Below are 26,363 nucleotides of genomic sequence, written 5' to 3' on the forward strand. Positions count from 1 at the left end.
TTCCATATAATATACATTTAGTTATAAAATAAAAATAGGAAAACAATTTTGCAGAAATGCTGGCCTAAAATGCAATCGGAACCATGATCCATCCTAATGTACAGTTTGTGGCACTGGTCAGATAATCGTATATCAAGTGGCGCATATCAAAGGGGCGCTTGTAACGACGCGCCAATCTAACAGATACCCCATCTATCTTTACAATTTTAACCTCTCCAGGGTCGACCGAAACAGTCATGTTCGCTTGAGCGAAATATACAAAATTTGTTTGAAAGAAATTGCACGAATTTTGTAAAGATTCTAAAAGGGAGGAGAAATAAGAGATGAAATTGTCGTTTAGTAAAAACCATTAAGAGAACAATATTTTTTAAGAATGACCAACAACGATATATCGTTGTTCGGGGCTAAAAAAGTTAACAGAACATTGTTTCGCAAGAATTAAAATCAGTTGATTTATTATTGACTAATATGATGCTATAGAAAAAAAATGCTACAAATCGTGTAGATTTCTGCAAAATTGAAGTATATTTAGATCCATGTATACTTTTAAGATATAGAGCAGTTAACGAACGTATTTGTATTATAACCTAATAAACAATATATGGTCGAAAAGGTTTTGGAATACAGAGTTCTTTACGATGTATAAATTGGAGCCGAGTTATCTCGTAGAATGGAACAAGTATAAAAGTTGATTAGTATTTATAATGAACATTTGACAACGATACCGTTTCACATTACTCTTTAATTTATTCCAGTTGCTCCAGATCTTTCACGGCGACTCTGATAATAAAAACACGAAAGTCGCACGCGTTGAACCACTGAAACAGCTCTCGACCAGCCACAGCCCAGCCGGCTCGATTACATAAACATACGCGATAACGTATAATATTTGAAAGAAAGATCTAGTTCACGGTTGGGGTAGACAAAGACAACGCAGAGAAAAGAGTAATAAACGTGCAACGCGAACCGGCTGCATTGTAACGGCGTACAGCGAAGTGTTAACACAGCGCGCGGCGACTGGCGGAATCCGCACGGCGTACAGCGTGGCCCACCATAGCAAATACGAGGTATAGCAATAGACTTATAGGAACGCATCATTATCATTACCGTGTTCCGCTCATCGTCACCGATATCACAGAAATCCTCGTATAAAATGCCATCGGTGTGTTCCTTGTTTAACTTTGACGCTCGGCACGACGTGTTTTCTTTTTCTTTTTATGCAAATTTGGCTTTGCACTTTCTTTATTATTAGTTAAAAAATAATTTCCTGTAGTTGGTAAACGATAGTGAGTTGTATAATATATTACATTGTAATATAATATTTATATTATACCATCAAACATTTTCAATCCATTGGAAATTTTCTAGTTAAAATGAACCCGAATGCGACATTCCTTTAATTATAATAATATGTATAATATTGTGTCAATAATGAAAAAATGGGAGTAATAGGAAAGTAATAAGAAGGATCAACTTTTTCACGATTTCGTAATTAATGACAATTGATATTTTGTAAGAATTCGTTACAATTGAAATATTGCTGTTTAAATATATAGACGAAAATATAAACGTAAGATCATTTTATTTAAAAATTCAATTGTCCACGAAGGACAACAATGATACGATAAACGCATTTATTAATATTTTTACGAGCAAGCGTCGATCACAATATTTATAATTTCTAAATAAAGTTTCAATATGTCTAGAATAATATTTTAATGAATATAATTACAGACAAATAATTCCAGAAAAATAAAATTCGGTACGAATTTCCAGCCGCAAACTTTGCCACGAAGATCGTCGTGCATTATATTTTCAGATCCGCCAACGCGGTAAAATAAGGACCAAATATCGATGCTGTAGTCTCATGAGCTTCGTTTATCGTCCGACTGTTCTATTTAGGGAGAGGGTGGAAGAAAACAATCGGGCACCAACGACGCCGGTATTTCAGAACGTGCGCCACCAAACCCTGTACGAGGCTACCACCCTAAATATACTACTATAAATTCGATACGCATAAATTAATCGATTCGAGTAATCTTTCAGGTTATGTCAGGTTAGGGAGCATCATCGGCAAATTGGCTGATCCGATCGATCGTAAGAAGAGGTCAGCAGCGTAGCTAAACTGGCACGGTATAAGAGCAGCCCGAACATCCAATTACTTCATTGAGGTGGTTGTATGTTGCACGGTGTCACCATGGAGCTAATCACGCAAGTGCTGCCATTTTTCTTAGGTAAGCCAGTCGAAAGCGGTGCATAGGCGGACGAGAGCCGACGAGGCGTCAGAGGATCCAGGGTCGCGCGTTCGGTCTTCGCCAGTTGTTCACGGTTGTCTCGAACGCACGTGCGCGAGACGAGGCAAATGGTCGTCGACAGTAGAATATCGTCTCCCGATGGCTTCATAGTCGAATCTACCCGGTCGAAGGAGACTACACGCGTGTCTGTTTCCCTTCCGACGCCCCGGCTCGAAAACGCCAGGGATGAGCACGGTTGGCTCTCGGGGAGGGCACGAGGTGCGTCCGCGTGACGCCTCGTTCAAGACACCGGCGCACCGGCTCTAATCGGCCTATTCAATCCTTGGCAATCATTCAATTCGATTGGTTACCGGTCCGCGCCGCGTGTCCTATATCCATACGTAACAAATCAGGCACCCCGGACGAAACCGTTCACGTTCGCGCGACCCACATCCGCGCGCGGCCGGCGAATGCGTCGCGCGCGCGCGCGCGCTTCTCCGTTCACGCGGGAAAAACACGTTTTCCAGTGGCACGTGTCCCCCTCGAACAACCATGGACCCACGGGCCGGTCTACACGTTCCGCGTCGAGGTGAACTCGACCGCGATCCAGCGGGACGCGATGTACAGCTTCCGGCTGAACATCGCCACCAAGCTGGTCTGCCAGCCGAAAAAGAACAACGTGCTCAGTTGTTACTTCAAGAACTCGATGACCGACAGCTTCTTCACGACCAACCTGGACCCGAACGTGCCGGGTAGTCCGGTGAACACCAGGTCGCAGCAGAAGGCCTACGAGATGTACGAGGATCAGTTCGAGATCGGCTTCGGCGAGCAGGGGATCAACGGCTTCCTGGTTTATAGGAATATACAGCCGCGAGAGCTGGACATGATCCGGTTGATCATCGACCAGATGAACGTGGGGAATATCGCCACCGATTACGATTACCATTATCAGAACATGGAGAATTTCACGCAGGGCATTTGCAATACTCGCGTGTTTGTCACGAACGACAAGCTCGTCGAACGTCCATGGACCCATTCGGATTATCTGCTGGGTAATCCGGAGCATAACTATAACTACTTCACCCTGGTGCGGATTAAGAAGGTCAGGGACATGAACGCGTGCACGAAAAAGGTGCCGTACTTCTTCGGCTACGCCGGCAGCCGCGAGGATCTTGCTATTAGCCTGGTAAATATCCGTTGGCCGGTTGATGATAACTAGGGGGCATCTTTAACCCTTGTCGCTCCGACCATTAGTAATGCTGACAAGCTCAAAATAGCTTTTTATTGTTTCGTTTGTTTTTCTTTTTTAGTTATATTAAATAATGAGATGGCTTAATATACTTAAGTAGCGATATGGTATTCTTAATATACTAAATGATAATGACCGGTTTCCTCCATCCAAAAAAGAAAACAAAAATAATAGATATTTTATTATATATTTCTAATATTATAAATTTATATTATATTTCATTGTGGAAGCAATAGGATCTGACTTTGTTCCTCTTGCAATTAATCACGAATTTTTCTATTACTTGTATAACCAATGTTTAGATACACGACTCGCGCGTTTATTAATAATGAGTTTGTTCATCGCTTTCGTAGCGCAAATGGGATTTGTTGAGATTGGGGTCTAGGTTATATTTAAAATAATGCAATTGGGACCCTTAGTCACGATCTCCATTCAATTGTTAAGAAGAGCTTAAACCATCACCCTCGTTAGATTCGATTTGTTCGAAGTGTGTCAACTAGTATTCGAATGACTTAAATGACAAGTAGTTCCAAATTGTAATGAAAGCACTGGAGACAATGAAAGTGAAATAAAATATGAAATATAATATTGAAAGCATGATGAAGGAATATCCAAAGACTCTGTTCTTTATACTCGTCGTATAAATTATTACACGTTGCGCAATTCGCACATAACTTGACCATAACCTAACTCTTTTGTTGCAGACTCTGTCGGAAAGTCGCGTTCTCATCACCTCCACCGAATTCTTATCAGGAACGAGGAACGTGATCAGGCTAAACAGAGGACGGGAATCCGTGACATTGGACGAAAACATAACATTGTGGCTGGAATCGATTACGCCCGCGAAGCATCATCCACCGGAAGTGAGAGCGCCGGAAGAAGTCAGCATTTTTATAAGGGATTGGACGAAGATCTATACTATGTAACCAATGATGATGCGACGACGAACCAGAAGAACCATAACGACGTACATAAGGAGCATCATGACACTGTACCGATATCACTATTGTTGAAAATAGTGTAAATGTACGAACGCACGATTATATGAATAAAAGGGAAGTCTTCCGTTTGTTGTACCGGATGCGGAAAATATTCTGTCCCCTTATCCGCGTATCAATCAAAATAACTGTTTTCGGAATGAGGACACCTGGATTTAATATTCTATATATTTTAAACAAACTTTTAATATAGGTCTTTAACATATTCTACATATTTAAAAAAAAAACATATCACTTAAGTCCTTAACATAGACTATATATTTTAAAGAAACATATCATATATAGGTCCTGAACATTTTTTATATATTTTTTTAAAAAAACGTATCAATCACAGAACAGAACAGTAAATGTTACGCTAAGCGTTCGAAACATTTTCAAAGACCTTCTCAAAAATGATTAACTATCGTCGCACCCTCGGTTATTGTTTAATTTTTCTCGCGCATTTTTCCAAATTGTTTTGTAACTAATTCATTGGCGTAAAAACGCGCAGCGTGTCTAATTTTCTCTGTTAGTATACGATCTGACTACGCAGTGTCCGCCATATTGGAGTGAATTCCTTCTCCGTCGTGGTATTCGATATATTATATTGTATTATACATATGTTAGTATTGTATTATATAGTATATTAAATTAGTGATTTTCTGGATTTATATTTTTGAAAAGAAACACCTTGAGCAATGACTTCTAATGATTTAAGGTTATGGTTCCTTTATTTTATGGAACGCACGCATATGTTATAGCCAACAATTTGGAGCTATAGAATGATGGAACTATAGATTGGAGCTATAGACAATAATATAGACAATATGGAGCTATTGGATTTCATTGACGGTATATCGAATGATGATTAATTAAATGGTTTTAAATGGTAGAAAACAGTAGAAAAAGTATCCAGAAGAAGCAATAAGGTAAGATAAATATGGCGTCTAGAAATATATTGTCAAGAACTATGAATAAATTTTTCCTATAGTTTTCCATCGTTTACGCGATACGGAAATAGTAGAAATTGAGGTTAGAGGTAGAATTTTAATAGTAGAATTAGAGGTAGCTGCTTGATATAAAAATTCATTCGCATACCTAGCTGATCGATGGGAGATCTTCTATCTACAATAATAACAATTTTAATTCTTTTTTTACCGAACTCCCTAGCTTTTTCTTTACGTATCCATCATCTTTCCATTCGTCGCGCCTCCTTCGTGGAATTCAATAATTATAATTTTGACATAACCTTAACACTTTAGTGAGCTCCCATGCTACGAATAAAATCAATAAAATAAAAATAGACGAATGAAATAAGACGATAAAAATATGTGAATGTAATATAAAGATGAAATAAAAAGTAAAATAAAGATAAAGTAAAATAGATCGCATAGATTTGTTAATGGGAACGTAACAATGTTTACCGTCGAGCAATCAGTCGGCGAAGCGTTAAAAGGCACGCTTGGAAGAAGCGCTCGACACGATCGAGAGACCGTCTCTCTGCCCGTCCCGTTCGGCGGAATTAATTTTTCGCGTGCCGAACCACGTGTTCGCGTGGAGCCGATTTTCTGGTGGAAAACGTGGAAAACCTATGGATCAACGTGCACCGGACAACACGGAAAAGTTCTGCAGGAATGATATTCCGCACGGAAGCGGTCGTTAATGAAATTGTTTTCAAGGAGACGGCGGCGAATCAAGTTCTCTGTCATATAAAAGGGCGACAGATTGATGCTGTCGCATCAGTTGTGTTGCTAGGAGCTGGACGACATGTACGTAACAGTTATTCCATTCTTATTAGGTAAGCTCCTGACATTAAATTAATTGGTAATTATTATTAATCAAGGTAAGCTGAACCTTTTTTCTTCCGTTATCGCGTAGCGTGCACGCTCGTTCGCGAAGTAAAAATATACGAAAATAAATATATCGAAAAAAAAAATATATTTAATAAAATATCGTTGCAGCCGCGCACGTAACGATCCCGGACGACAGGACCCAGCGGGAGCCGGACTGGCTGACGTACGGGCCAGAATGGACCTACGACGTCCTGGTGAACCTCAGCGTGGCGTATCAATTCCACGACGACAGCCACTCGTGCGTCACGATGACGGCCGAGATGAAGTGCAGGCCGCTCGACAACAACATGCTGAGCTGCCATTTCGCTAACTCGCGGATGTCCAAGGACAAATGGTCGAAGGAGCTGCAGGACTGTCCTGTACCGTCGAACTTCGAGCCGACCGATCCGGCGATCATGAACGGCGAGACGTTCCGTATCAAGTTCAACAGGCGGGGCATCGAGAACCTGGAGGTGCCGCGTAACATCACGAGGACCGGGCTGGACGTGCTCAGGGACGTGGTCAGCCAGCTGCACATCGGCTTCGCGCCGGAAGAAGTACATAGCAGTGTCGCCGCGATGGAGAAATCCAGTATCGGCTATTGCAAGATGGAGGCCGTGGTGACCAGGGACCCCTATCCTAAGTACAACATACCCAAAGTTTATCCGTTCGAGATCGTCTACGAGCCACTCCAGCCCGAGGTCGAGCCGTTGCACAGCACCGTATGGAGGATCGAGAAGGTCCGACAAATGAAGAGGTGCCCGGACAACAACATACACTTCTTCGAGTTCAACGACAACCCTGATTTTGGGAACAAGAACAGATTAGTTGATATAGTAAGGCAGTTAATGTACTTTAAATATAGTCAACTGTTTGTTGATTAAGAAAAATATCTCGTGTAAAGTGTGAGAATAAAAGTATATTACACGATATATATACACTCTTCGGTTGAAGCGAAAGGGTTAATTATTGTTCGTTTCGTTGCAGACGTCGTCGAAGTCCAGCATAGTCGTTACGAAGATGGGGCTGCACGGGGAAACGGAATCGATAGGCACCATGAAAGCGTTGATGAAACCGAAGACGTTGCAGGTTCGTCAAAAGATAAGCGTGACGCTGAGAGAGATTATGGGAGCGAAGACCGAGATACGAAATATTTCGAATCCAGTGACGACTGATCTGTACGGATTTAGAGGCGTCGATCTCTGAACGCGAGTCGACGCAAAAGGATACAAGGCGGACGGGAATTGTTAGGATCCGTGTGAAATGATGGGAGGCTCTGCGGGACTCTATTGTCGAGAAAAGTCGGACACCGAATTTATTATATAATATTATATATTATCTAATCTAAAACTTACGAAACAAAGTTGTGACTACGAGCAACATTTAGACTTCAGATTCTGTACATTTGTTCGGAAAATTGATATGTGAAATGCAAGCCTGTAAAATCATTGCAAGAGTTTAATTAATGTAATCGCTTAACCTCTTAGGGCACGACGCGCCATTGCGGTGGCTAAAACATATACGTTAACAAACAAGAATTATTTTGATTTAACATCTTTTATTTTTTCTTATTATTGGTTGTTAACCGTTTAGCCGCGTCGATATATTTTGAAGACAAATATTGTTACGCGTTTTATCTAAGAGGTTAAATTCTTCTAATTAAATACGTAAATGCGTTTTTATTTGTTATAATATATTCGTGTATTTTATAACTTCTGTCACGTGTATTCAATCTGGTCACATTTTATTTCGCATAAATATCCGCATAACGATAACTACTTAATAGAATGAATTAATTAGTTTACAGTGACGAAAACTTCTAATTTATTTTCTATATCAATTTTCTCGATAATAAAGTCTCGTAAATAATTATTGTATTCGTATTTTTCTTGGTTTATTCAATTCGAATACGTTTAATGTATCTTGAAACGAAACGAACGAGAATACGCTGAAACAATTCAATAAAAATTGAGGATAGTCGGTCGATAAAGTTTCATCAGGATTCGATTGACAATTAATTATAATTTTTATCATTGTAAATGTCGGAGTGTGTACGACGAGTGTAAATCGTTTTTTAAGTAGACTGTGATTTTTGTTTGGATATAAAATTTTGATCAACCGTGTAATTTACTGGTAACACGGGTCTTTTTACCTTATTGGAAGTTTCATTATTATTTCCATTTTTGCAAGTAAGCGTAAAACGATAAGGTTCTAGGAATGTTGTTGCGAGAGAATCATCAGACTGTTAACGAGCTTAGAGCGCATTGTTATTTCTAGTTGACGTCGCGTGCTGTCGCAAATTGTTACACCGTCACGAAAGAGTTCAAATACAGTTTCTAATTACCTAAAAATAAATAATGTCTTAAATAATATACCCCACCCACTTAATCCATTACAACATTTACAGTATTCAAGCGTTTCCATCGTTTGCGATCATTTTCGAAATACAATAAACATTAACACGATTATTACCGCTTTATTATCGCCATAATTTTATAATTATATTTCTACTTTATATATTGTATATATACAAATATAAAATTATTAAATACAATACTTAAATAATTTAAGTAAATGTAGATACATGATAAATAGAAATTTACATATATAACCTATCCCGGATTTGATGAAATAATTTTTCGAAACACAAATTTGCGTAATGATCGCGAACATAGTAACAGGCGTTGGAACAGTGTTTATAATAGGCTGTGATCACTTGAAGCTAGTAGATTTAACCAGCGAAAGTCAGCCGCGGTGATAATCTTGCTTAAAATATCGGAGATACAAAGAAGACGGAGATACAATCCCCGCTGCACGGAAATATTGAGATTTTCATGGATAAAAAGAGTATAAAAACTGTTTTAGTGATCTCTGTCGCGGTTTTCAAAAATCGACAACTAATAGAAATATACAGTATAAATAATGTATAGAAAATAATATACTGAATAAATTATATACTGTATAAATAATATACTGAATAAATAATATACCGTATAGAAATAATATATTATATATAATAGAAAGCGCAGTACCGAATACACAAGTTACTAGAAGCCGCTATACATACATACACACCAATGAATATTTAAACAATCGTATCAGCTATACAAAGCGAATCTTAAATAGCTAATTTCTACGACCGGCACCGATTTATCGTAATCCCGTCCGATTTCCAAACAGGAACTCTGCAATCACGGGACATCGGTTCTATCTGGCTCGAGGCGTACGGGAATGATTCGGCGCGCATGACCCGGAAACGAGGATTTCGTGACCACGATCCCGTTGAACTTCTCAGAAAGTAATAATCCAAACGAGACAAGAGTGACCTCTCGCATTAACTGCGTAACGAGTTTAATAGAATAACACTTCGGCAAGACGTGTCCCGCTCATAGAACAGATTACGGTCGCTGCAGCGCCGAAGCGAAAGCTAATTCCTACACTCAGCCCGTATCGTATTGATAGCCGATTCTTTCCGCTGCTTGATTTGTTACAGTGAGCAGATCGAAAACGTTAACTATACATATATGTGGTGAGTGACAAAAGCGCCTTAAACGGCGATATGTGTAAAATTCCGGCGATGCGACGGTAGATAATATGAACTTACGTTTCGCAATGTAAAATAATACTTCGGTAAATTTTAGTCAATTTTGTAACATGTTTAAGAATATACAAGCGACCGAAACTGTTTTATAATTTTTATGGCGACGCCATTGCTCGTAATAAGGAAGCATTTCGTTCCATCTGTTTTAATTAGAAATATTTTAACTATAAATATAATTCAACTTGGATACCATCGTCGGTTGGTGATACTGGAAATATTGTTAATTAATAATTAATATATCATATTAATATATAAATATTTGTAATTAATATTACTGAAACTGGTCGACCACACTTCCTTAATTTCTCAAACAATTTTCCGTCACGTTTCGTGTTTCTATATTACAGCAAGGTGGAAAACAATCACGTGACCAGCCACGCGTACGCGGGCCACTTTTCGCGTACGCGCGAGCATGCAATTTCAACTACGCCGCAAACTGGGATCACGTTGAGTTAAAGAGACCGGTGCACCGCGCGTCGAAGACGAAGATGGCTCGTGTGCATCGTAATCTTCCCATTGCGGACACCTCTATAAAGGAGCTTTCGGCCGCCAGGAAGGCAATTCTATAGTTAGACACGTAGTAACAACATGAAATTCATATTAATTCCATTCTTTCTAGGTCGGTAAGTCAATTAGTCTTAATCAGCTTTCAAGCCTGCGCTTTACCCGTCGTGTTAACCTCCGATGCATTCGGTTCTCAACGGCGAGAACGCTTCGCAAGACAAACCGCTGATAATTTAATTAACATTTGGAAATCACTCTCTCGACGCGGTCTCATTAAATCGTCGTTTGCTTCATTCTGCTACGCGCCATCGTCCTACCGCGTTCTTCGTTAGTATAGCAAACAAATCGTTTTAACCCCTTGTCGCACCATTTTCTGTAGAAATTAAAATAATTAGAAGTTTTTTCGATGGTAATAATTCCAACGCAGAAAAAAGATAATTTATAGTTACCGTGCGTTTATACTTACTTGAATGTTCAAATAATGATAACAAGAGATCAGAATTTTATTCGGACTAAAAAGAACGGAACAGTATTCGAACTTAACGGACTTTTACCAGAAATCTCCATCACGTGTCAGACTCGTCGAGGTTATATCAATCGAATATTTTAAGAAAAAAAAATAAAACATAGCCTTCGACGCATTTATAACTGCAATTTCCTTTTATAAAACATATCTGACTGTTTCTTGATGCGCTTAATCATTTGTTGAAGCGCGTTGCGGATTCCAAAACGTGTGTACATTTACTTCTGCAACCAATTATACATTAGGTCCCTTAATAAGTTCACGCTGTTTCTCAAAAGATAGCATTAGTAGTGCATGGAATTTCTAATGGTGACTCATCGGCAAGAAAGTACTGTATGTAACCTTAAATTTCAGTGTATAATTGTGCACTATAGTGTCGACCAGATGTTTGTTTATTGGTTCTGAAGAGATCTATTTGGTCTTTACTTTTGTGCCGAATAAAGTGTTCTCGCGGGGAATTTTATTGCGCTACTTTATCCAAAAGAAATCTGCATCTGAAGCACACCGATTATTACCTATTCCGATCGATGGCAGATGGGACTGAGCAGCGCTGCCATTCTTACGAAGAAACTGAAAAATCGATCGATTCATGGATTGCCTCAAAAGACGAATTGTTTTTCCGACGCGGAATACTTTTGCTGTCGGAAAGATGGGAGAAAGTGGTCTCTAGTAATGGGCAATACTTGGAGTGAACTGATCTTGAATGTTATATTTTAAACAAAGCTTTTATTTTAGGAAGAAAACAGCGAGAACTTATGCAAGGTCCTAATATCTTGGTGCGTGTTTCCGCTTCAACGGCTCGAGAGAATCTGTCGTCTTTCTTCTTGCTAACCAACCTCGTTGGCCGGATACCGCAATATCGATCCGACGGCCAACTTTTCTCGATCTCCATAATCGACAGCTTCTATCGTAACAATATAAATATTATATAAATATTGTAATGAAACCATAATCACGTTTTTGCCGGTATGTTTCAGCGACGAACGTGACGGTGAACGACCCGGCGAAATGGCAGTACGGCCTGGTGTCACGTTTCGACGCGAACCTGACGTTCACGTGGCTGGACACGGGTAAGATCGAGCTGTCCGCGGAGGTGATCTGTCGCCAGAGATCGATAAACGAGCTGATGTGCAGCATCAACAAGATGGAGACGTGGATCGGGCCGGTCATGAAGCAGATGGGCACCGAGCCCGAGTTCTTGATCGAGTTCAGCCAGCGCGGCGTCGAGAGCTTCCAGTTCCAACGGATGATCGACCGGACGAGGCTGAACAGGGTCCGGTCCATTTTTCAGCAGCTCAGCGTCGGCGTCGATCTTCTGCGGCACGCGAACGCGTTGCCGGCGTTCGTCGCGCGCGAGAACAACGTGCTCGGCGACTGCGACACGTTGTTCACTGTTGTGCAGCACGGTGAGGAGGACGGCTGTTTCGCGAGCAACTGCGATCGGCAGCGCGGCTATCAGCTGAACGTGTTGTCGCTGCCCGAACAGAGACCCGGCGCGACCGTCGTCATCGAGAAGAGGTACGATCGCAACAGGTGCAAGAACAACGGCGAGGTCGGCGGCGACGGCACGGTCTTTTCGGAAGTACGTAGATATCCTCTGTCAAGGTTATGTCAACGTAAACATAAGAAAAGGGCATCGATTTTTTAACTGGAATCATTTATTCGATCAAGAAGGAAATGTATCTGTTTATCTTGGATCGATGGCGAGAGAATTCTCTTTTCTTTCCGTTATTTTCTATTCTATTTTCTTTCACTGTTACGTCTTTCAGAGTTACGTCGTTTCGAGTTACGAAAGCCTAGAAACGGAAGCAAATGAAGGCAATAAAAAAAGATAAAATTAGCTGGTCTTGTTAAGGATAGCATTAAGGACAAATAAGTGCTAGTCAACGCAGCATAAAAGGAATTGTAATCAATTACAAAAATCGAACGAAATATTTTCTTTCAAATTTTCCGCTAAATATCGTTCGCCTAAAAAATGCGCATTGCCGAATTCCAATTTTATATATTATATTTTCAATTACATTATATTTCTAAGTGCAGAGTCTCGACGGTGTTTTCAGGTGCGACAGGACAGGACGCGGACAAAGATTCACATCGGCTCGAACACGTTCACCAGCCAGACCGAAATGAGCAGGAAGATGAAGGCGGTGAAGATGAACCAGGACTTCATCGGGCAGAGCTACATACGCGTCGAATTGACGGGGATCGAGCCCGCCACGGAGGAACTTCCGAATCTAACCTTCGAGCACGTCGCGTCGTTGCCATACGGTGACATGCTCGAGCACAATTTCCTCTGAGATAATAATCGCTCGGATCGTATCAACGGAATGCTCGGTACGAAGAGTGTCGGTTGCAATACAATTTTGTAATACACAACAGAACCATGGAAATGTATGCAAAGATTATAATTACTTAAAACTATCTTACACGAAACACGATACCCTACTGTGCTTTCTATGTTGCGATCCCTGTTCCAACGCCGCCATTGTTATCAGCTGTTATTATTAGCGTAAAAGTCTTGAAAGTCCTGAAAGTCTTCTTTGATATTTTCAAATTGTTATCAAATCGAAAAAGAAAATAATCGTCGATCAATTTCAACGAATTAGTTTCGAAATAAAGCGAGCAAAATTAATGTAGCCATAATGAAAAATTGATTTGATATATGTGTGGAAATATATTGTCAATCTGCGGAGATATATAGTCGTTCTACGTGAATATATTGTCATTCTGCGAAAATATGTTGTTAGTCTAATGATTGCACGCTGCTATTGTAAATTGCGCATGATTTTTGTTGACAAAAAGAACGGGCGAATTTATTAAAACGAGGTTAACCGCGACTGATATATAGTTTCGCTATATTTTGTACCGCGTCTCTTCGGCATTAGTTAATGCAACGCCGAGTGTATTAATCGAAATCGTAGAACGTCACGCATTGTTCCCCGAAAGACGAGGGATTTGCGAGTAATCGACGGTCCGCGACGGATAATTAATCGCCGGTGGTGGGACAGCTTAATGAAATTACGAGGTCGCCGGAGCACACCGGCGATATAAAAGGACCTTCGTGACGACGAGGAGTGTTAAACCAGTTGAAAGCAGCGCCGCGACATGCTCGCCTCGGTAATTCCGTTCTTCTTAGGTCAGTAAGCCAATTTTCCATTTAGCCGTCGTTATCGCCAATCTTGCTAAATCGGACCAGGAACTGCTTAGCCGCATGACAAATTACGATTAATTACAACGTCATCTAATGCCGCGTTCACGAGTGCACCGCTATCGTATGCTTACAATCGTAATACGTTCGCTTGTAATACCAATCGGAGGGCTATCGTGTGCTTGTGATTGTGATTCGAATTAATTTCTCGCCGTGGACCGTTCTCAATCTTCTTTGCGTTCAATCATCGTGTGATCAACGCATGAAACGACAGCGTCGTTTTCATGCGTCGACAGCGAAAATGTAGAATATTATACATAAACACGTTGGAAGTGCTTAACCAGTTAAGTGTGTTCGACGGCTATATCCGTCATGGAGATGCGACAGAATTTTCTGTCGCAACGATTATATTCGTCACGCGTAGAATTGTGTTACAATTTTATATTTATTAATTGTAGTGCTGGCGAAAGCTAAATTATATATTCATAATCGCGAGACGAACGCGTTAAATCGTATATGCTTGACTGCTATCTATAAAAGATGAAAAGCTATCCAGAAGAATTAAAATTATTGTAATCGTTTCAGTCGCCCGTCTGCCGATCGACGACACGGTATGGAGCCACGGTCCGGAGTTCGTCTTCGAGGTGGAGCTGAAGTACACGACGACCCCGTTCTCGATCGAAAACGCGGACGACTCGAAGATGTCGAACCACACGGCGATGGACCTCTATTGCAGGCCGTTGCGCATGGACTCGTTGAGCTGTCGCATCGATAACTGCGAGGGCCAGATCATAGACCTGACCTTCGACAATCAGCAGGACATGCCCGAGGAGGTGTACAAGCGTTACTGCGACGCGGGCCCGTTCGAGATTAAGTTCAACGAGCGCGGCGTCGATTACCTGGTCGTACCCGAGCGGATCTCCGTCAGCGTTCTGAACGATCTCAAGCTGATTGCCGAATGTCTTCACGTCGGCGTCGATCTGAACGGCGTGCCGGACGGTATATTCAACGTTAATCAGAACACCACCGTCGGACAGTGCAACGTCGAGGTTAAAGTACAGCATTATCCGCCGGCGGTCGAGAAGCACGTGAAGAAGACCGCTCGATTCGATCTGAAGTCCCTGCCGCAGCTGAACAAAGTATCCGGCGAAATTCTGTTCGTACAAAGGGCCATCAGTCTGAACAATTGCAGCCATTATGCTCCGTTCTATTTCGGGACTTACGGAAGCCACGTCGTCGAACCGGATCTTCCGTCGCATTTGGTAAACTACTTGACGAGAAAGAGATGACTCGTGGTTTAATTAATTAGCGGTGGTTAAAATAATAATCGTAGATAATTGTATCGATGATTCAAATTTCCAGCAAGCTTCGTACAACGAGATGTGGGTGTCGGACAATCGATTTTACGCGACGCTGACTAGATCCGGGACTCTGGGACCCAAGCACAAGATCTCCGCTATCACGGAACACCTGACCGTAAGGCTGCAGAACGTTCAGGCCGCGACGCAACAGCTGGCCGATGTCGCTGAAGCGTCGAAGACCAGCATCGAAGTGAATTCGGAGATACATAAAATTTAACGATATCGACGCGACACGATCGGATAGGAAAAGCCCGGTTTATCTACAGCGAATCGCAAACGTGCTTGGACACTGTTTTAAATTACGTTGAAATCGGTTATCAAATATTTTTGTAATAATAATTCTAGATATTTTTGTAATAATATTTCTAGATATCTTAGTTTATTAATCGACGGTCGTGAAAAATAGCGATCTCCGTTACATTCGATTGTTTACTGTTCGTTATCTACCATCGATAACAAAGTTAGAAATACGTCATTTTTCACTTTCTTTATATCAATTAATTGCAATTTCCTTTCGTGCACATTGTCCAGTATATCAGTCCTTTCGACGTCTCGAATCAATATTGTGAAACAAAATTATTCTGTTTTAAGAAGCGTCCAATTAATTTTGCGATTCATTGTACACACGCGCACGAGACCTATTGCTCTTTTACTATCCGCCGCGAAGCTGTCGCTAGTAAAAGGGTAAATGGTGTATTTAGAAGAGTACAAATTTCAAGTATATCCACCATAACTAAAGAATTCTTTGTCATAATTACCTTAGCAAGTCTTTTGTAGGCAATTACGCAACGATTAGTGTATACAAAAAATATATGACTTCATTTGAAAATTCAAAGTTGTTCTTAAACTCCTCTTGTATTCGAACTACTATTAAATCAGTGCCTGTCGAAAATTACTAGAAAATTAATTCGGACAATGAGGTGTATCATTACTTGCATTTTTCATTTGTAATAATTCAAAATATGAAACAACGTTTAGTATTACATGATGCAATAAAATACAAGAATAGAACTATGTCTGACGAATTTAAATAATTAGAAAGATAAGCGAACATTAGGAGGGGGGAATTATTAGATAAATTTCTTTTTATTTAAATTACGGATACATTAAATTATACCTACGGCGGAGCCGCGCGCGTTCGCCCGCTTACCGACCATCTTTTCTCCGCTCGAACGCGCGCGTTCACAGTTTTACAGCGATCATCGTACGTTTTAGATTGATTGACGAGTCGATTGAAAAAATCGTTTGATCGACGTAGAGTGTAGTCGATCCTGAGAATCACCGTGGATTTTTCGTCGAAGCGCGGCTTCTGCTCCGTGGAATCAAAGCGGCTTCTATTCACGTGACTAAACCTTAACGTCTAAGTGTGCAGATTGCAATCGGCCCTCGATAAAACGTGTGCTTCGCCGCGATGTACATCGCGGCGACTAAATTTCCTCGGCGTCTTCGTGACAACTCCTTCGACGTTCAGCTTCTTTAACGCAATTGTCTCTGCTTTTTATTTTTGAAACAATGTGATCTGATCACCGACAATTTCACTCTTTTAGAAAATGAAATAATTAGGGTTATGCCAAGGTTATGTTGTTACGATCGCATGTGGCAATTTTAATTTTGTAAAATGTGGAATTTTTAACGAGATAGCGTCGTGTAAAATTAAATAGTATCGTGTAAATTTAGATAGTATCGTGTAAATTTAGATAGTATCGCGTCAATTTAAATAGTATAGTATATGTCAAGATTGTCTCGTTTTAATTACTATCCGCGTCCACGTGTATGACAGAGCTCATCGCCTCGTCATTGTGGTATTAGAGTCTGATTGGTATTTGTTTAATAATTAGACAAATCTTGACAGTGGAAGTGATGCTTGCCGGGTATACTTACCGATTTATAAGTAGCGATTACTGTGGCTAAAAATTCTACACGTCGAAGTGTAAATTGCAAAAATCGTTAGGCACTTAAATATACAAATTGTTTTAATTCGTTCTCGATATTATAATAGAGAAGTCTCTTCCCATTTCTTTTAAATGAAATTAAAGAATATTTAGCGCTATTTTTGTCGCTTAACTTTCCACCGTCGTTTCGATAATTTAGCCATTGGTAAAAATTAATTGCCACGCTGAGATACAGCGTCACGACTGCTCGTTAATATATAATATTAATATAATTAATATTCTCTCGCATAATTGGATTTTTGCATTCGCGCGAACGACGATGCGTTAAAAGAGTTGAACGTACGATTCCGAATTTCTCGATTCGGTACAATTCTTATTCGCGACTTCGACGTCTCGACATTTAATTAAGAAATGCAGCTCGGTACAAAATCGTAATTATCCGCTCGTGGAATGGATAACGTTTGGTTGTTCAACTAAAATGTAAAAAGATAGATATAAATATAGTACGACGTGTCCTGTCTCTTCGAGAAACGTGCGAGCTTTTTTATACGTCTCGTTGCTATTTTAGAATCCTCGAAATAATCGATCGATTGCACTTTCATACGTTTCTCGGCTCGATTCTCGCAGCTTGTCGGTCGGCTAATTAGTTTTAACACTTTACCGACCGTTCTATTCGGCTCTAAAAATTTATACCATCGCGGAGTAATTGAATCTATTCATTTTATTGATCGCAAAAAATATTTAACATTTTAAAGATGATATAATAATATGAGAACTTTACTTCAATAATAGATAAATTATTGATTGTTATGACAACCGATTCGCATGCTACAGATCGGGAGAAAAAGCCGATTTTATTTTTTTTATCGGTCGATAAAGTGTTAACAATAAACGCAGACGTTACAGCCGAAGATATACCCGATTTTACGTTGCTTTTAACGCAGTAGACGGAACATAGTTTTCATTCGATTCTAGTTCTTACGGAACTAGCGTCTACCAAAAATCAATCACAAATTTATTCGCTTAACTGGCTACGAGTAATTATTAACTACGCTCGTTTTCATTAGCTAACATTAAAAAGTTCTTGCACAACTCTCAAGTATTCGAGCGTTCGAATTAGTCGATACAACACCACTGAGCATTTAAATACTCAAAGAAACAGACATCTTAACACAACAACAAACTTCGATTACTCCAATCATATTGAATACTCGAACATTATCACCGAACTGGATTTAATTATTTTAGTTCGGCGATCATTTAAGTAACTCTCGAATCTTATTAATCAAAACAACAAATTTATCTATACGCTTCATTTACTCAAATAATACAGTTGGTTTTAATTCTCTTCTAGATTCGAAACTCTACGATTTTTTCATTCGAGGTTAGAGTTTCTAACGGAAGCTCGAAATTTAAAAATTAGCTTACGAGATGCTCGATTTAAATTTAGTTTATAAGATGCGCGAAATTGAAAAATTAGTTTACAATATGCTCGATTTAAATTTAGTTTGCAAGATGCACGAATAAATTCAGTTTGTAAGATGCACGAATGAATTCAGTTTACAAGATGCTCGAAATTGAAAAATTGCTTTACAAGATTCTCGATTGAAATTTAATACCTAAGCCTCGATTCAAGCATCGCTTACTCGCTGAAACTTTCTTGGTATCTCCTCGCGATTTCTAGCAGTCTACGTGTCTACCCCCTCGTTTCCACCCTCCTCGAAGTAGTCTTAACGCTCTCCATCGTTTCTATCGCGTACCGCATATTTATCGAAGCCGCCTAAAACGCGTAAAAATTTCGTCTAAAAACAACATGCGTCTGATTTTGATTCGGTCGATCGCGCGATCACTTCCGGTCGGTATACTCAATTCGCAGACGATCTTTATCCGTGCTTTCGTGCTTTCTCCACGTTTCGTCTTTTAAATACGTAAGTACGTTGTTCCGTTCGAATTGTCACACGTCCGTATAAACATCCAAATCACGATTGCGCTCGATGATTACAATGGCACGATTACAATGATCATTGTGCGTTCCGTTTCGCGCACAATTGCTTGTTGGTCGATGATGCTCGGTGAAATAATTACAAGATCGCTGCGGTGTAAACAAGCTCATCAAAGCCGCGGATTTATTGCATCGTGAATTGGTGGAAAATAAAAAGATAACCGTCGATTCTTGATAGTGTAACACATGTATCGATCGCTCTAAATTCGTATAAACAATTAAAAATACCGACCACGGTATTATTATTACTTAAATTACCAATACCAAGAGACTCTGTGAATCTCTTCGCTGTCTCGTTGATTTAATTATTCTTACACGTTTAACGTACTGTAAATTCGATGAAGATATTTTTGACGCATATTGCTCTGCATAAACATTTTTCTTTTTATAAATTACATGCGACGGGCAGTGTGCTGTTTGAATCACGATTGAACGTTTCACGAACACGTGTCGCTTTAATAACATCATCGGCTCACTATAAATAATTGTAATTCGCAATTTGGAATACCTTTCGTTGGCACTACGCAAAAACGACATTAATCTCTCACCAATTATAATTGAAAAAAAAGAAGAGAAACGATACTTTTTTCAAATAACTGCGCGGCATATCTTAGAATACGATTCAAGCGGATATAAAATACAAAGTTTCGAAAAATGTTCGTCTCGTAAAGGACCGCTCGAAATTTCGACGAAATGATAAATTTAAAGACGAACCACTCGAGAGTGATATATTCAGGCAATAGCCCGGTGAGCAATTTGTTTAAACGCGTTCAATGTTTTCAACGTTTCGTGTATGCGCTTAATTAACTCGAATCGATTCATTGATCGAAGAGATTGCCATTGTAAAAGTTCTGACAATTCGTAGTATCAAATACATGTATACATCTCAAGTATATATATATATATATGATTTATGAATGTAAATATAGTATATATGTATATATATATATAATCGACAATCTGAAAGCCACGTATATCCGGTATACGTGAATTATAGTTCATTCCTCCGAAGTTGATTTATGTCTACGATCCATTTTTCAATTGGACATCGTTCGAGTTTTTACAACTCGCGTTTTGCTTATTGAAAACTTGATACCACAAGATTCCTGTTTTGATCCACTAGTCGGTGCTCAGTGAAGCGAAATAATTGTTACAGTAAAGACTTAATAAACCTCGACGGCGATAAACGATTTCTTTCGCGTAAAAATATGCGAACATGTTTTGTTATTTGAACCCTTTGCACTCGAAATCATTTTAACTATAAAATTTTGTAAAATGTAGCGATTCATTTGTGTTTGTAGATGAAAAGCGTAACACAGCGAACCTCGACATAAATATTCGACAACATCCACAAATACTTCTGAAATGATGCAAACGATTGACTTACATACTCGACCCGGCATTAATAATAAAACTGTGCAGCAAAGACGCGTTCGTTTCACAGCACTGAGCGGTATATAGTGTGTCGATCATCGGCTCTAAACAATGTTCAATTTCATTTCAGTGCTCGCACGATACAGATATCGATTCCATTTTTATTGACTATTTTTCATCAACCCTGCGACGGTCTCAGTATCCGTTTTCACCCAATAAAAAAAACATTTCCAACGTCTTGGCGACGCTGCGGCCTTTTTAACTTATTTACAGACGATCATAAAGGTACATCTAAGTAAACGAAATGACAAAACATCATTTTACACGCGCTGACTTGCTGGTTAAAATTCTACTAATTCTGACAGAAACAACGATATCTCTTACATCTATTTTATTCGAACACATAAATAAATAAATCGTGAGATTTACGTAAAACCGTAAAAATACTTCTTAGCATTCGCTCGCAAGATTTACTCGTTCATGTGATACAAAATTTTGCATTCGCATATCCTTGTGTACATATAAAAAAACGATTGTTTCATCAGAATCCGCCGAATTTTAATTAATAATTCAATCGACGAGAGTGTAAAATGTTTCTATTAAAAGAGTTTCGAACTTGTTAGATGTATTTAGGCGTTTATGATTCGCTCAACGTTCCACTTAGGTCGCGAGAAGTAGAGAAAGGTTGCGCTCGAACAGAGAAACCGTGGCAGGGTTGAGTCCACGAAGACGACGCTATAAAATCGGTTTATACAAGTCATGTGGGGGGAGAGGATATGATTCCGACGAGCTTTGGAGAAGGAGAGAGAATCCCGTATCACATGGGTACAATGCCTGCGCAACACTGTGCACGTCCCATCGAGATCCTCGCGATGAAAGCGGGTGTTGTTAGCGTAAAACGCGCGACGCCCTTTCGACCTTTTCGATCCTCGCAATCGACAATCCGCGGTGAACGATCCAGCATGAAGCTTCCTAGCAATATCTACGCGTTTGGTTCGCGAATTACCACTGGCATCCCGTGGAATCTAGGCGAGAACTTAAAACAACGAAAAGCAACCACGACGAAGTCGCCAACTTCGCTTCGGTTGAACGCTTTCCAGCGCCGCCATTCCGCCGTGATTTTTTTCGCCGCGCGCGCAACCGTCTCCTCGTACTCTGTTTACCACCCTTGTTTCTCCGTGTTTCCTATATCGTTTCCTCGACTTCGTTCCGGCAAAAACAAGCTACCCTAAACTAGATATATACAATCATTACGTTCGCGGAAGAGACACGACCCGAGACCGTGACCCGGTCGACAGTTCTGATACGCCGTGATAGCGGCGGCACGCGGTCAACAGTATGGCGCGACATTATTGGCCGTTCTTGATGTTGTTCTGTTGCTTCATGGAGTCCATGTTCGGGATGTAGTCCATCGCCATCAGGCAGGCGAACACCGTCATCACCATCTTCGGTTTCACCTCGGTGATGTCCTCAGGCAGCGCGTAGACCCGCGCGCCGCATTTCCGGGCCAAGGATATCGCGTACTTCGCGTTGTCCAGGTTCTCCTGCAAACAGTTGGACGACGATTAGTCATGCTGATCCGACACAAGGCTGGGAGAAAGAAAGCGACGACCACCGACGGTGAACGTCTTCGCGAAGAGAACCGCCTACGTTATTACGTTTTGGTACCGCGTAATAGAAAAGAAATCAGATTATCATTACTTACAGTATTAGTACCATTAAGGTACCATTATATTGTACTTATCCACAATATGTCAAACACGATGAGGTTCGTCTCTATACTACACCGATGGCCTACTGGTTTCTAATCGTTCCCTTATCTTTATTTGCTCGCGTGGGTCCACTTGAAATTGCATTCACAACGAGAGATTTTGATCACGGTGATCGATCGCTCTTGTCTACTCGAGGTGGTTAAAAACGAATTTCGAAATCTGACGGAAAAGATACGAAATTCGTCGATTCGAAGAATTTTGATAGATAACAAAATCGTGTGTGACAGATGTACGAAGAAAATAGGAACAGTTTTAACCCTTTCGAAAGAATAAGACAAAAATAATGAAAGAATAAGACAAAAATACTAAAAAAATAAGACAAAAAGACAGAACAGAATTTTTATCGAGATCCAGGTTATTGTTGCTAACAGTGACCACCGATGTTATTATTACTGTATAATAGCTATGCTAACTTTTCGAAAAGATCATAAATCGCGTACGAGTAGCGGTTGTCATACTATTTAGCAATGCCAATCGACGTACAAGCGTCTCCCTCGTGACCATGGTGTGTATCTCTTTCACTATGAATATTGCTTAACAGGCCACTATTAGTGTGTCCCAGAAAATTCTGAGCAGCTACAGTCAGTATTTCCTGACGGAGAGTTTAGTCGCGGCACAATGACAGAATACCATAAATAGCGACAAATTGCATTTGCCGTATTGCAACTTCTAAATTGCGAACTTCGCGCATATATGGCGAGCAAGCACAATTATGCAAAATTCGAGAGACCAAAACAGTTTAACGTTATTTAGCGAATTTTTCATCCAATTTAAGAATATTCCAGTGAAACTTACTTTCTCGAAGCAAAAACAAATTAGATTTTTATTTTGACAATAGCTCATTTAGTCCGAAAAATCTTATCTAACCCTATCTAATCTATCTTAAATAATGCTACTATATATATCCTAGCCTACAGCACCCATAACCATGGCTCCCAAAAATCCTCGACCGCCTCACCTCCTCAGTGCCCCCCTCCTTGATGAGATCATAGTTGACGCTGCCCGGTTTGATGGCGTCGATCAGATCGATCACCACCTTGCCGTCCGCTATCGACGAGTCCTGGAAGCCCTTGATGCTGCTCGTCTTGCCGGCGCCCTGCAGCTTCGAGTTCACCCATTGCACGATCTCCTTCTCGACAACAGTACTGCCCTGAGTACCAGCCAGCGACGTCAAGATCGACAAGGTGTACGACCTCATCAGTTGCCAGATCAACGCTAAAGTCAGCGTAGTATTGCCGTCGTTGATGTCCTGCCCGGCGATCCCGACCAGCGAGAAATTCATCGTCTTGCCGAGCTCCACAGCGTAATTACAGTTCTCCAGCTTCTCCATGAACTTCCTCAGCTTGGTGAACTTCTTGTGCACCCGGTTCCAGTTGACGGTGCCTGGCTTGATGATATCGTACAGCTGGAAGATGACCAGACCATCAGCCAGATCGGAGTAAAGCCAGTTAACATATGGCACCACGCCCATAGAGTTCATCCAGTTCCGATAGGTCTTCTCCTCTCTGTTCTCCTCGAGCGACTCCAGACCCTCTATATTACTCTCCGGCTTGTCCAGGCCCGGATAATTGTTGAACATGTTCGCGACGAACGCGAGATTCAGCTTGTAGATGCCGTTCACGACGTCGCTAGGCGTTACGAAGCTGCGACAGCCTAATTTCGACGCCTGCTGCAGCATGATCTCCGCGCGGGACGTGTGGTTCGGCTCCATCAACGCTTCCAGCGTGACACCGGAGGTGTTCGGCGCTATCTGCTTGATCAGGTATGTGTAGATCTCCGAGTCGGTGATGTCCGCTTGGAAGTTGTTGCAACGTCTCGCGATTCCGGCGTTCTCCAAGTGATGGTTCACCCATCGTAACAAAATGGACTCTGGCGAGAGCTTCAGCAAGTCTTCGATACGCTCGCCGTCTTGCAGGAGCGTGGCCAGACCCGGACAGTTCTCCAAGGTGATCTGATTGAACAGACCGATCCTGATGATCTGCCAGAGAAGGCCGAGCACAAGGTGCGGCGATCCTTTGATCAGGTCGTGGGCGTCGATGTTCACGATGTTGCAGCCGATCGCCTGGGCGGAGGACAGGGCCAGGGTCAGGTTCTCGTGTTTCTTGTACAGCGTCAGGTTCTTCTTGTTGATCGTGCGCTCGTCGATCGTGTCCGGACAGGAGTGGTTAATGATTTTACTGGAATAATATGATGAACGTTAGCTTCGAGTTTGGTTTAGATAGCTACGAAGTGAAATTTCAGTGAAAGCGATACTTTGATTCATATTATTACAATGGACATTGTGAATCCATATTATTACACTGTTTATTTATCTATTTTATTCCTTTTAATATAGCTTTTTAATTTAATATCCGGATGCGAAGGAGTTCTAACGCCATCCCCTAAGATAAATATTAACTTTCTAGCACTGCTTTAATTAATTAAATATGCTGTAACTATGTTGAGGTATCAGTGGCTCTCTTTCAACTGTTTAGTTTTGGTTTCACTGATCAAATAACATCGTGGAAATTTTTTAGATTAATATTTAACCCTCGACGCGTTAATAGAACCACGCCAGCGAAGATATTAAAGAGGAATCACGTATTAAAAAGAAATCGCATACCAAAGAAGAATTCCGTCCTTGACCTTCTCGTACAGCGCCTTGCCTTCCGGATCGATGGGCAGCAAGTGTTTCAGATCAGGATCGTGTGACAGATTCGTGTTGATCCAGTCGCTGAAAGCGAGCTGCTCCTCCAACCGAACCGAATGCGTGGTACCCTCGCTGGACGCCTCCGAAATTCCGCCCAACGTCTCGAGATTCTCCTTCTTCGACACGACCTGCTTGAACGTCGCGCCCAGCTCGTTCGCTTTCAGCTCTTTGCACAGCTTCTCGAACTCGTCGAACGACAGCCTGCCTTTATGCTGCAGCCTCTGCTTGTCGTCGTACTCCTCGATCATCTGGCGCACCTTGTAGCCCGGCATCTTGAACCCGCAAACGTCCAGGGCGTTGCGCAGCTCCGTCAGATTGATGAAGCCATCCCCGTTCGCGTCGATCTGAAATAAAGATAAATATTTCTCCTTTAGATATTTCTCAATTAGATATTTCTCGATTAGATATTTCTCGATTAGATATTTCATATACGCAGATTTAACGCTCGCTGTTCTCGCCACCTGTTCCGCTGCATCGCTCGCTTTGCACTGCGTTCGATTTGACCGCAGAGCAGCGCGTAAACAAAACACGTCCTTCTAGAACGTTCGCGGAGACGCACGCGGTAAATCCCTACATATGCATATATATACTATACGTACTACATATGTATATTAAACGTAAAATGTGATAGGTAACGCTGGAATTCCCGGAAGACGATTTAAATGGCCAGTTTCGGGTACGAATGCCAAATATGGCAATGCTTCCCCCGTATCGTGAGAATCTCAACGATATCGCGCGCACGTCGTTTGCGAGGAATAACTTTATCGGCGAGTGTTCATCATCGCGTAACGATATCTATAGCTTGTTTGTGGAATAGAGACGGCTGGACTTTAAGACTGCAGTCGCGATTACGGTCGTAATTTCCGCGGCTAACAATAGAGGGAAACTAAGTGAAGCCACTACGTGTGCGAAAAGAGTGATCGTGACATGTGGAATTTTGCTGGAAATCAAGGGTGAATCGACGGTGCTTTAACCCTTTGCATTATTATAACGAATCAGAGGAGTCGTATGAACATTATTAATTTTTTATTATATTATATTAATGTATTGAAATGATATTGTATTATACATTGTATGATAATGATATTGTAAATCATATTATAATTATATTATATTAATTAATGACTAAATACGAACATTATTAATTTCTTCTACATCGAGATAGAAAATAAATTCTTCTGTCACCAAAGCTTAGAGACGAAAGA

The 26,363-nt window shown here is 40.8% G+C and overlaps 5 protein-coding genes across 13 annotated transcripts in view; 4 read left to right on the forward strand and 1 right to left on the reverse strand.

Moving 5' to 3' along the window:
* Nucleotides 1–931: 931 nt before the first annotated feature.
* On the forward strand, nucleotides 932–5,131 carry LOC144473010 (uncharacterized). Of its 3 annotated transcripts, none has more exons than XM_078186530.1 (5): nucleotides 932–1,067; nucleotides 1,735–1,971; nucleotides 2,047–2,234; nucleotides 2,762–3,420; nucleotides 4,188–5,131. In XM_078186530.1, exons 3-5 carry the CDS (start codon nucleotides 2,180–2,182, stop codon nucleotides 4,407–4,409), a joined length of 936 nt encoding a protein of 311 aa, XP_078042656.1. In that variant the 5' UTR covers nucleotides 932–1,067; nucleotides 1,735–1,971; nucleotides 2,047–2,179; the 3' UTR covers nucleotides 4,410–5,131. The 3 variants fall into 3 exon arrangements, with proteins under 3 accessions (XP_078042656.1, XP_078042657.1, XP_078042659.1); XM_078186531.1 differs by having other exon boundaries at nucleotides 933–1,067; nucleotides 1,820–1,971; XM_078186533.1 differs by lacking the exon at nucleotides 1,735–1,971 and having other exon boundaries at nucleotides 963–1,067.
* Nucleotides 5,132–6,099: 968 nt separating this feature from the next.
* LOC144473007 (uncharacterized) lies at nucleotides 6,100–8,650 on the forward strand. Its single transcript, XM_078186524.1, has 3 exons — nucleotides 6,100–6,258; nucleotides 6,422–7,128; nucleotides 7,280–8,650. Exons 1-3 carry the CDS (start codon nucleotides 6,228–6,230, stop codon nucleotides 7,496–7,498), a joined length of 957 nt encoding a protein of 318 aa, XP_078042650.1. The 5' UTR covers nucleotides 6,100–6,227; the 3' UTR covers nucleotides 7,499–8,650.
* A 1,684-nt stretch (nucleotides 8,651–10,334) lies between these two features.
* On the forward strand, nucleotides 10,335–13,770 carry LOC144473008 (uncharacterized). 5 transcript variants are annotated; one of them, XM_078186525.1, is made up of 5 exons: nucleotides 11,283–11,589; nucleotides 11,656–11,696; nucleotides 11,898–11,990; nucleotides 12,055–12,502; nucleotides 12,981–13,770. In XM_078186525.1, the coding sequence occupies exons 1-5, from the start codon at nucleotides 11,455–11,457 to the stop codon at nucleotides 13,215–13,217; spliced, it is 954 nt and encodes a 317-aa protein (XP_078042651.1). In that variant the 5' UTR covers nucleotides 11,283–11,454; the 3' UTR covers nucleotides 13,218–13,770. The 5 variants fall into 5 exon arrangements, with proteins under 5 accessions (XP_078042654.1, XP_078042653.1, XP_078042655.1 ...); XM_078186526.1 differs by having other exon boundaries at nucleotides 11,283–11,582; XM_078186528.1 differs by lacking the exons at nucleotides 11,283–11,589; nucleotides 11,656–11,696 and adding an exon at nucleotides 10,335–10,516.
* A 143-nt stretch (nucleotides 13,771–13,913) lies between these two features.
* On the forward strand, nucleotides 13,914–16,258 carry LOC144473011 (uncharacterized). 2 transcript variants are annotated; one of them, XM_078186534.1, is made up of 3 exons: nucleotides 13,914–14,056; nucleotides 14,654–15,330; nucleotides 15,431–16,258. In XM_078186534.1, the coding sequence occupies exons 1-3, from the start codon at nucleotides 14,026–14,028 to the stop codon at nucleotides 15,644–15,646; spliced, it is 924 nt and encodes a 307-aa protein (XP_078042660.1). In that variant the 5' UTR covers nucleotides 13,914–14,025; the 3' UTR covers nucleotides 15,647–16,258. The 2 variants fall into 2 exon arrangements, with proteins under 2 accessions (XP_078042660.1, XP_078042661.1); XM_078186535.1 differs by lacking the exon at nucleotides 13,914–14,056 and adding an exon at nucleotides 14,252–14,411.
* A 1,126-nt stretch (nucleotides 16,259–17,384) lies between these two features.
* The window catches only part of Fim (plastin-2 fimbrin), a 47,595-nt gene continuing 38,616 nt past the window's right edge, over nucleotides 17,385–26,363 (reverse strand). For both annotated transcript variants that reach the window (XM_078186523.1, XM_078186522.1), the window contains exons 2-4: nucleotides 25,072–25,502; nucleotides 23,428–24,646; nucleotides 17,385–22,241 (exon numbers count right to left, since the gene is read on the reverse strand). In XM_078186523.1, the coding sequence (XP_078042649.1) occupies nucleotides 22,047–22,241; nucleotides 23,428–24,646; nucleotides 25,072–25,502 (1,845 nt within the window). In that variant the 3' untranslated portion in view covers nucleotides 17,385–22,046. The remainder of the gene's footprint in view (nucleotides 22,242–23,427; nucleotides 24,647–25,071; nucleotides 25,503–26,363) is intronic.

This window comes from Augochlora pura, chromosome 7, assembly GCF_028453695.1.
Source record: "Augochlora pura isolate Apur16 chromosome 7, APUR_v2.2.1, whole genome shotgun sequence".
Classification (NCBI taxonomy): domain Eukaryota; kingdom Metazoa; phylum Arthropoda; class Insecta; order Hymenoptera; family Halictidae; genus Augochlora; species Augochlora pura.

Coding starts and splice junctions, on each gene's coding strand:
- LOC144473011 (XM_078186534.1), top strand. CDS start 14,026: ATGCTCGCCTCGGTAATTCCGTTCTTCTTAG. Junction 14,057..14,653: donor GGTAATTCCGTTCTTCTTAG/GTCAGTAAGCCA, acceptor TAATCGTTTCAG/TCGCCCGTCTGCCGATCGAC. Junction 15,331..15,430: donor CGGATCTTCCGTCGCATTTG/GTAAACTACTTG, acceptor TCAAATTTCCAG/CAAGCTTCGTACAACGAGAT.
- LOC144473008 (XM_078186525.1), top strand. CDS start 11,455: ATGGGACTGAGCAGCGCTGCCATTCTTACGAAGAAACTGAAAAATCGA. Junction 11,697..11,897: donor TGCAAGGTCCTAATATCTTG/GTGCGTGTTTCC, acceptor GGTATGTTTCAG/CGACGAACGTGACGGTGAAC. Junction 12,503..12,980: donor ACGGCACGGTCTTTTCGGAA/GTACGTAGATAT, acceptor CGGTGTTTTCAG/GTGCGACAGGACAGGACGCG.
- LOC144473007 (XM_078186524.1), top strand. CDS start 6,228: ATGTACGTAACAGTTATTCCATTCTTATTAG. Junction 6,259..6,421: donor AGTTATTCCATTCTTATTAG/GTAAGCTCCTGA, acceptor ATATCGTTGCAG/CCGCGCACGTAACGATCCCG. Junction 7,129..7,279: donor AGAACAGATTAGTTGATATA/GTAAGGCAGTTA, acceptor GTTTCGTTGCAG/ACGTCGTCGAAGTCCAGCAT.
- LOC144473010 (XM_078186530.1), top strand. CDS start 2,180: ATGTTGCACGGTGTCACCATGGAGCTAATCACGCAAGTGCTGCCATTT. Junction 2,235..2,761: donor AGTGCTGCCATTTTTCTTAG/GTAAGCCAGTCG, acceptor CACGTTTTCCAG/TGGCACGTGTCCCCCTCGAA. Junction 3,421..4,187: donor AGGATCTTGCTATTAGCCTG/GTAAATATCCGT, acceptor CTTTTGTTGCAG/ACTCTGTCGGAAAGTCGCGT.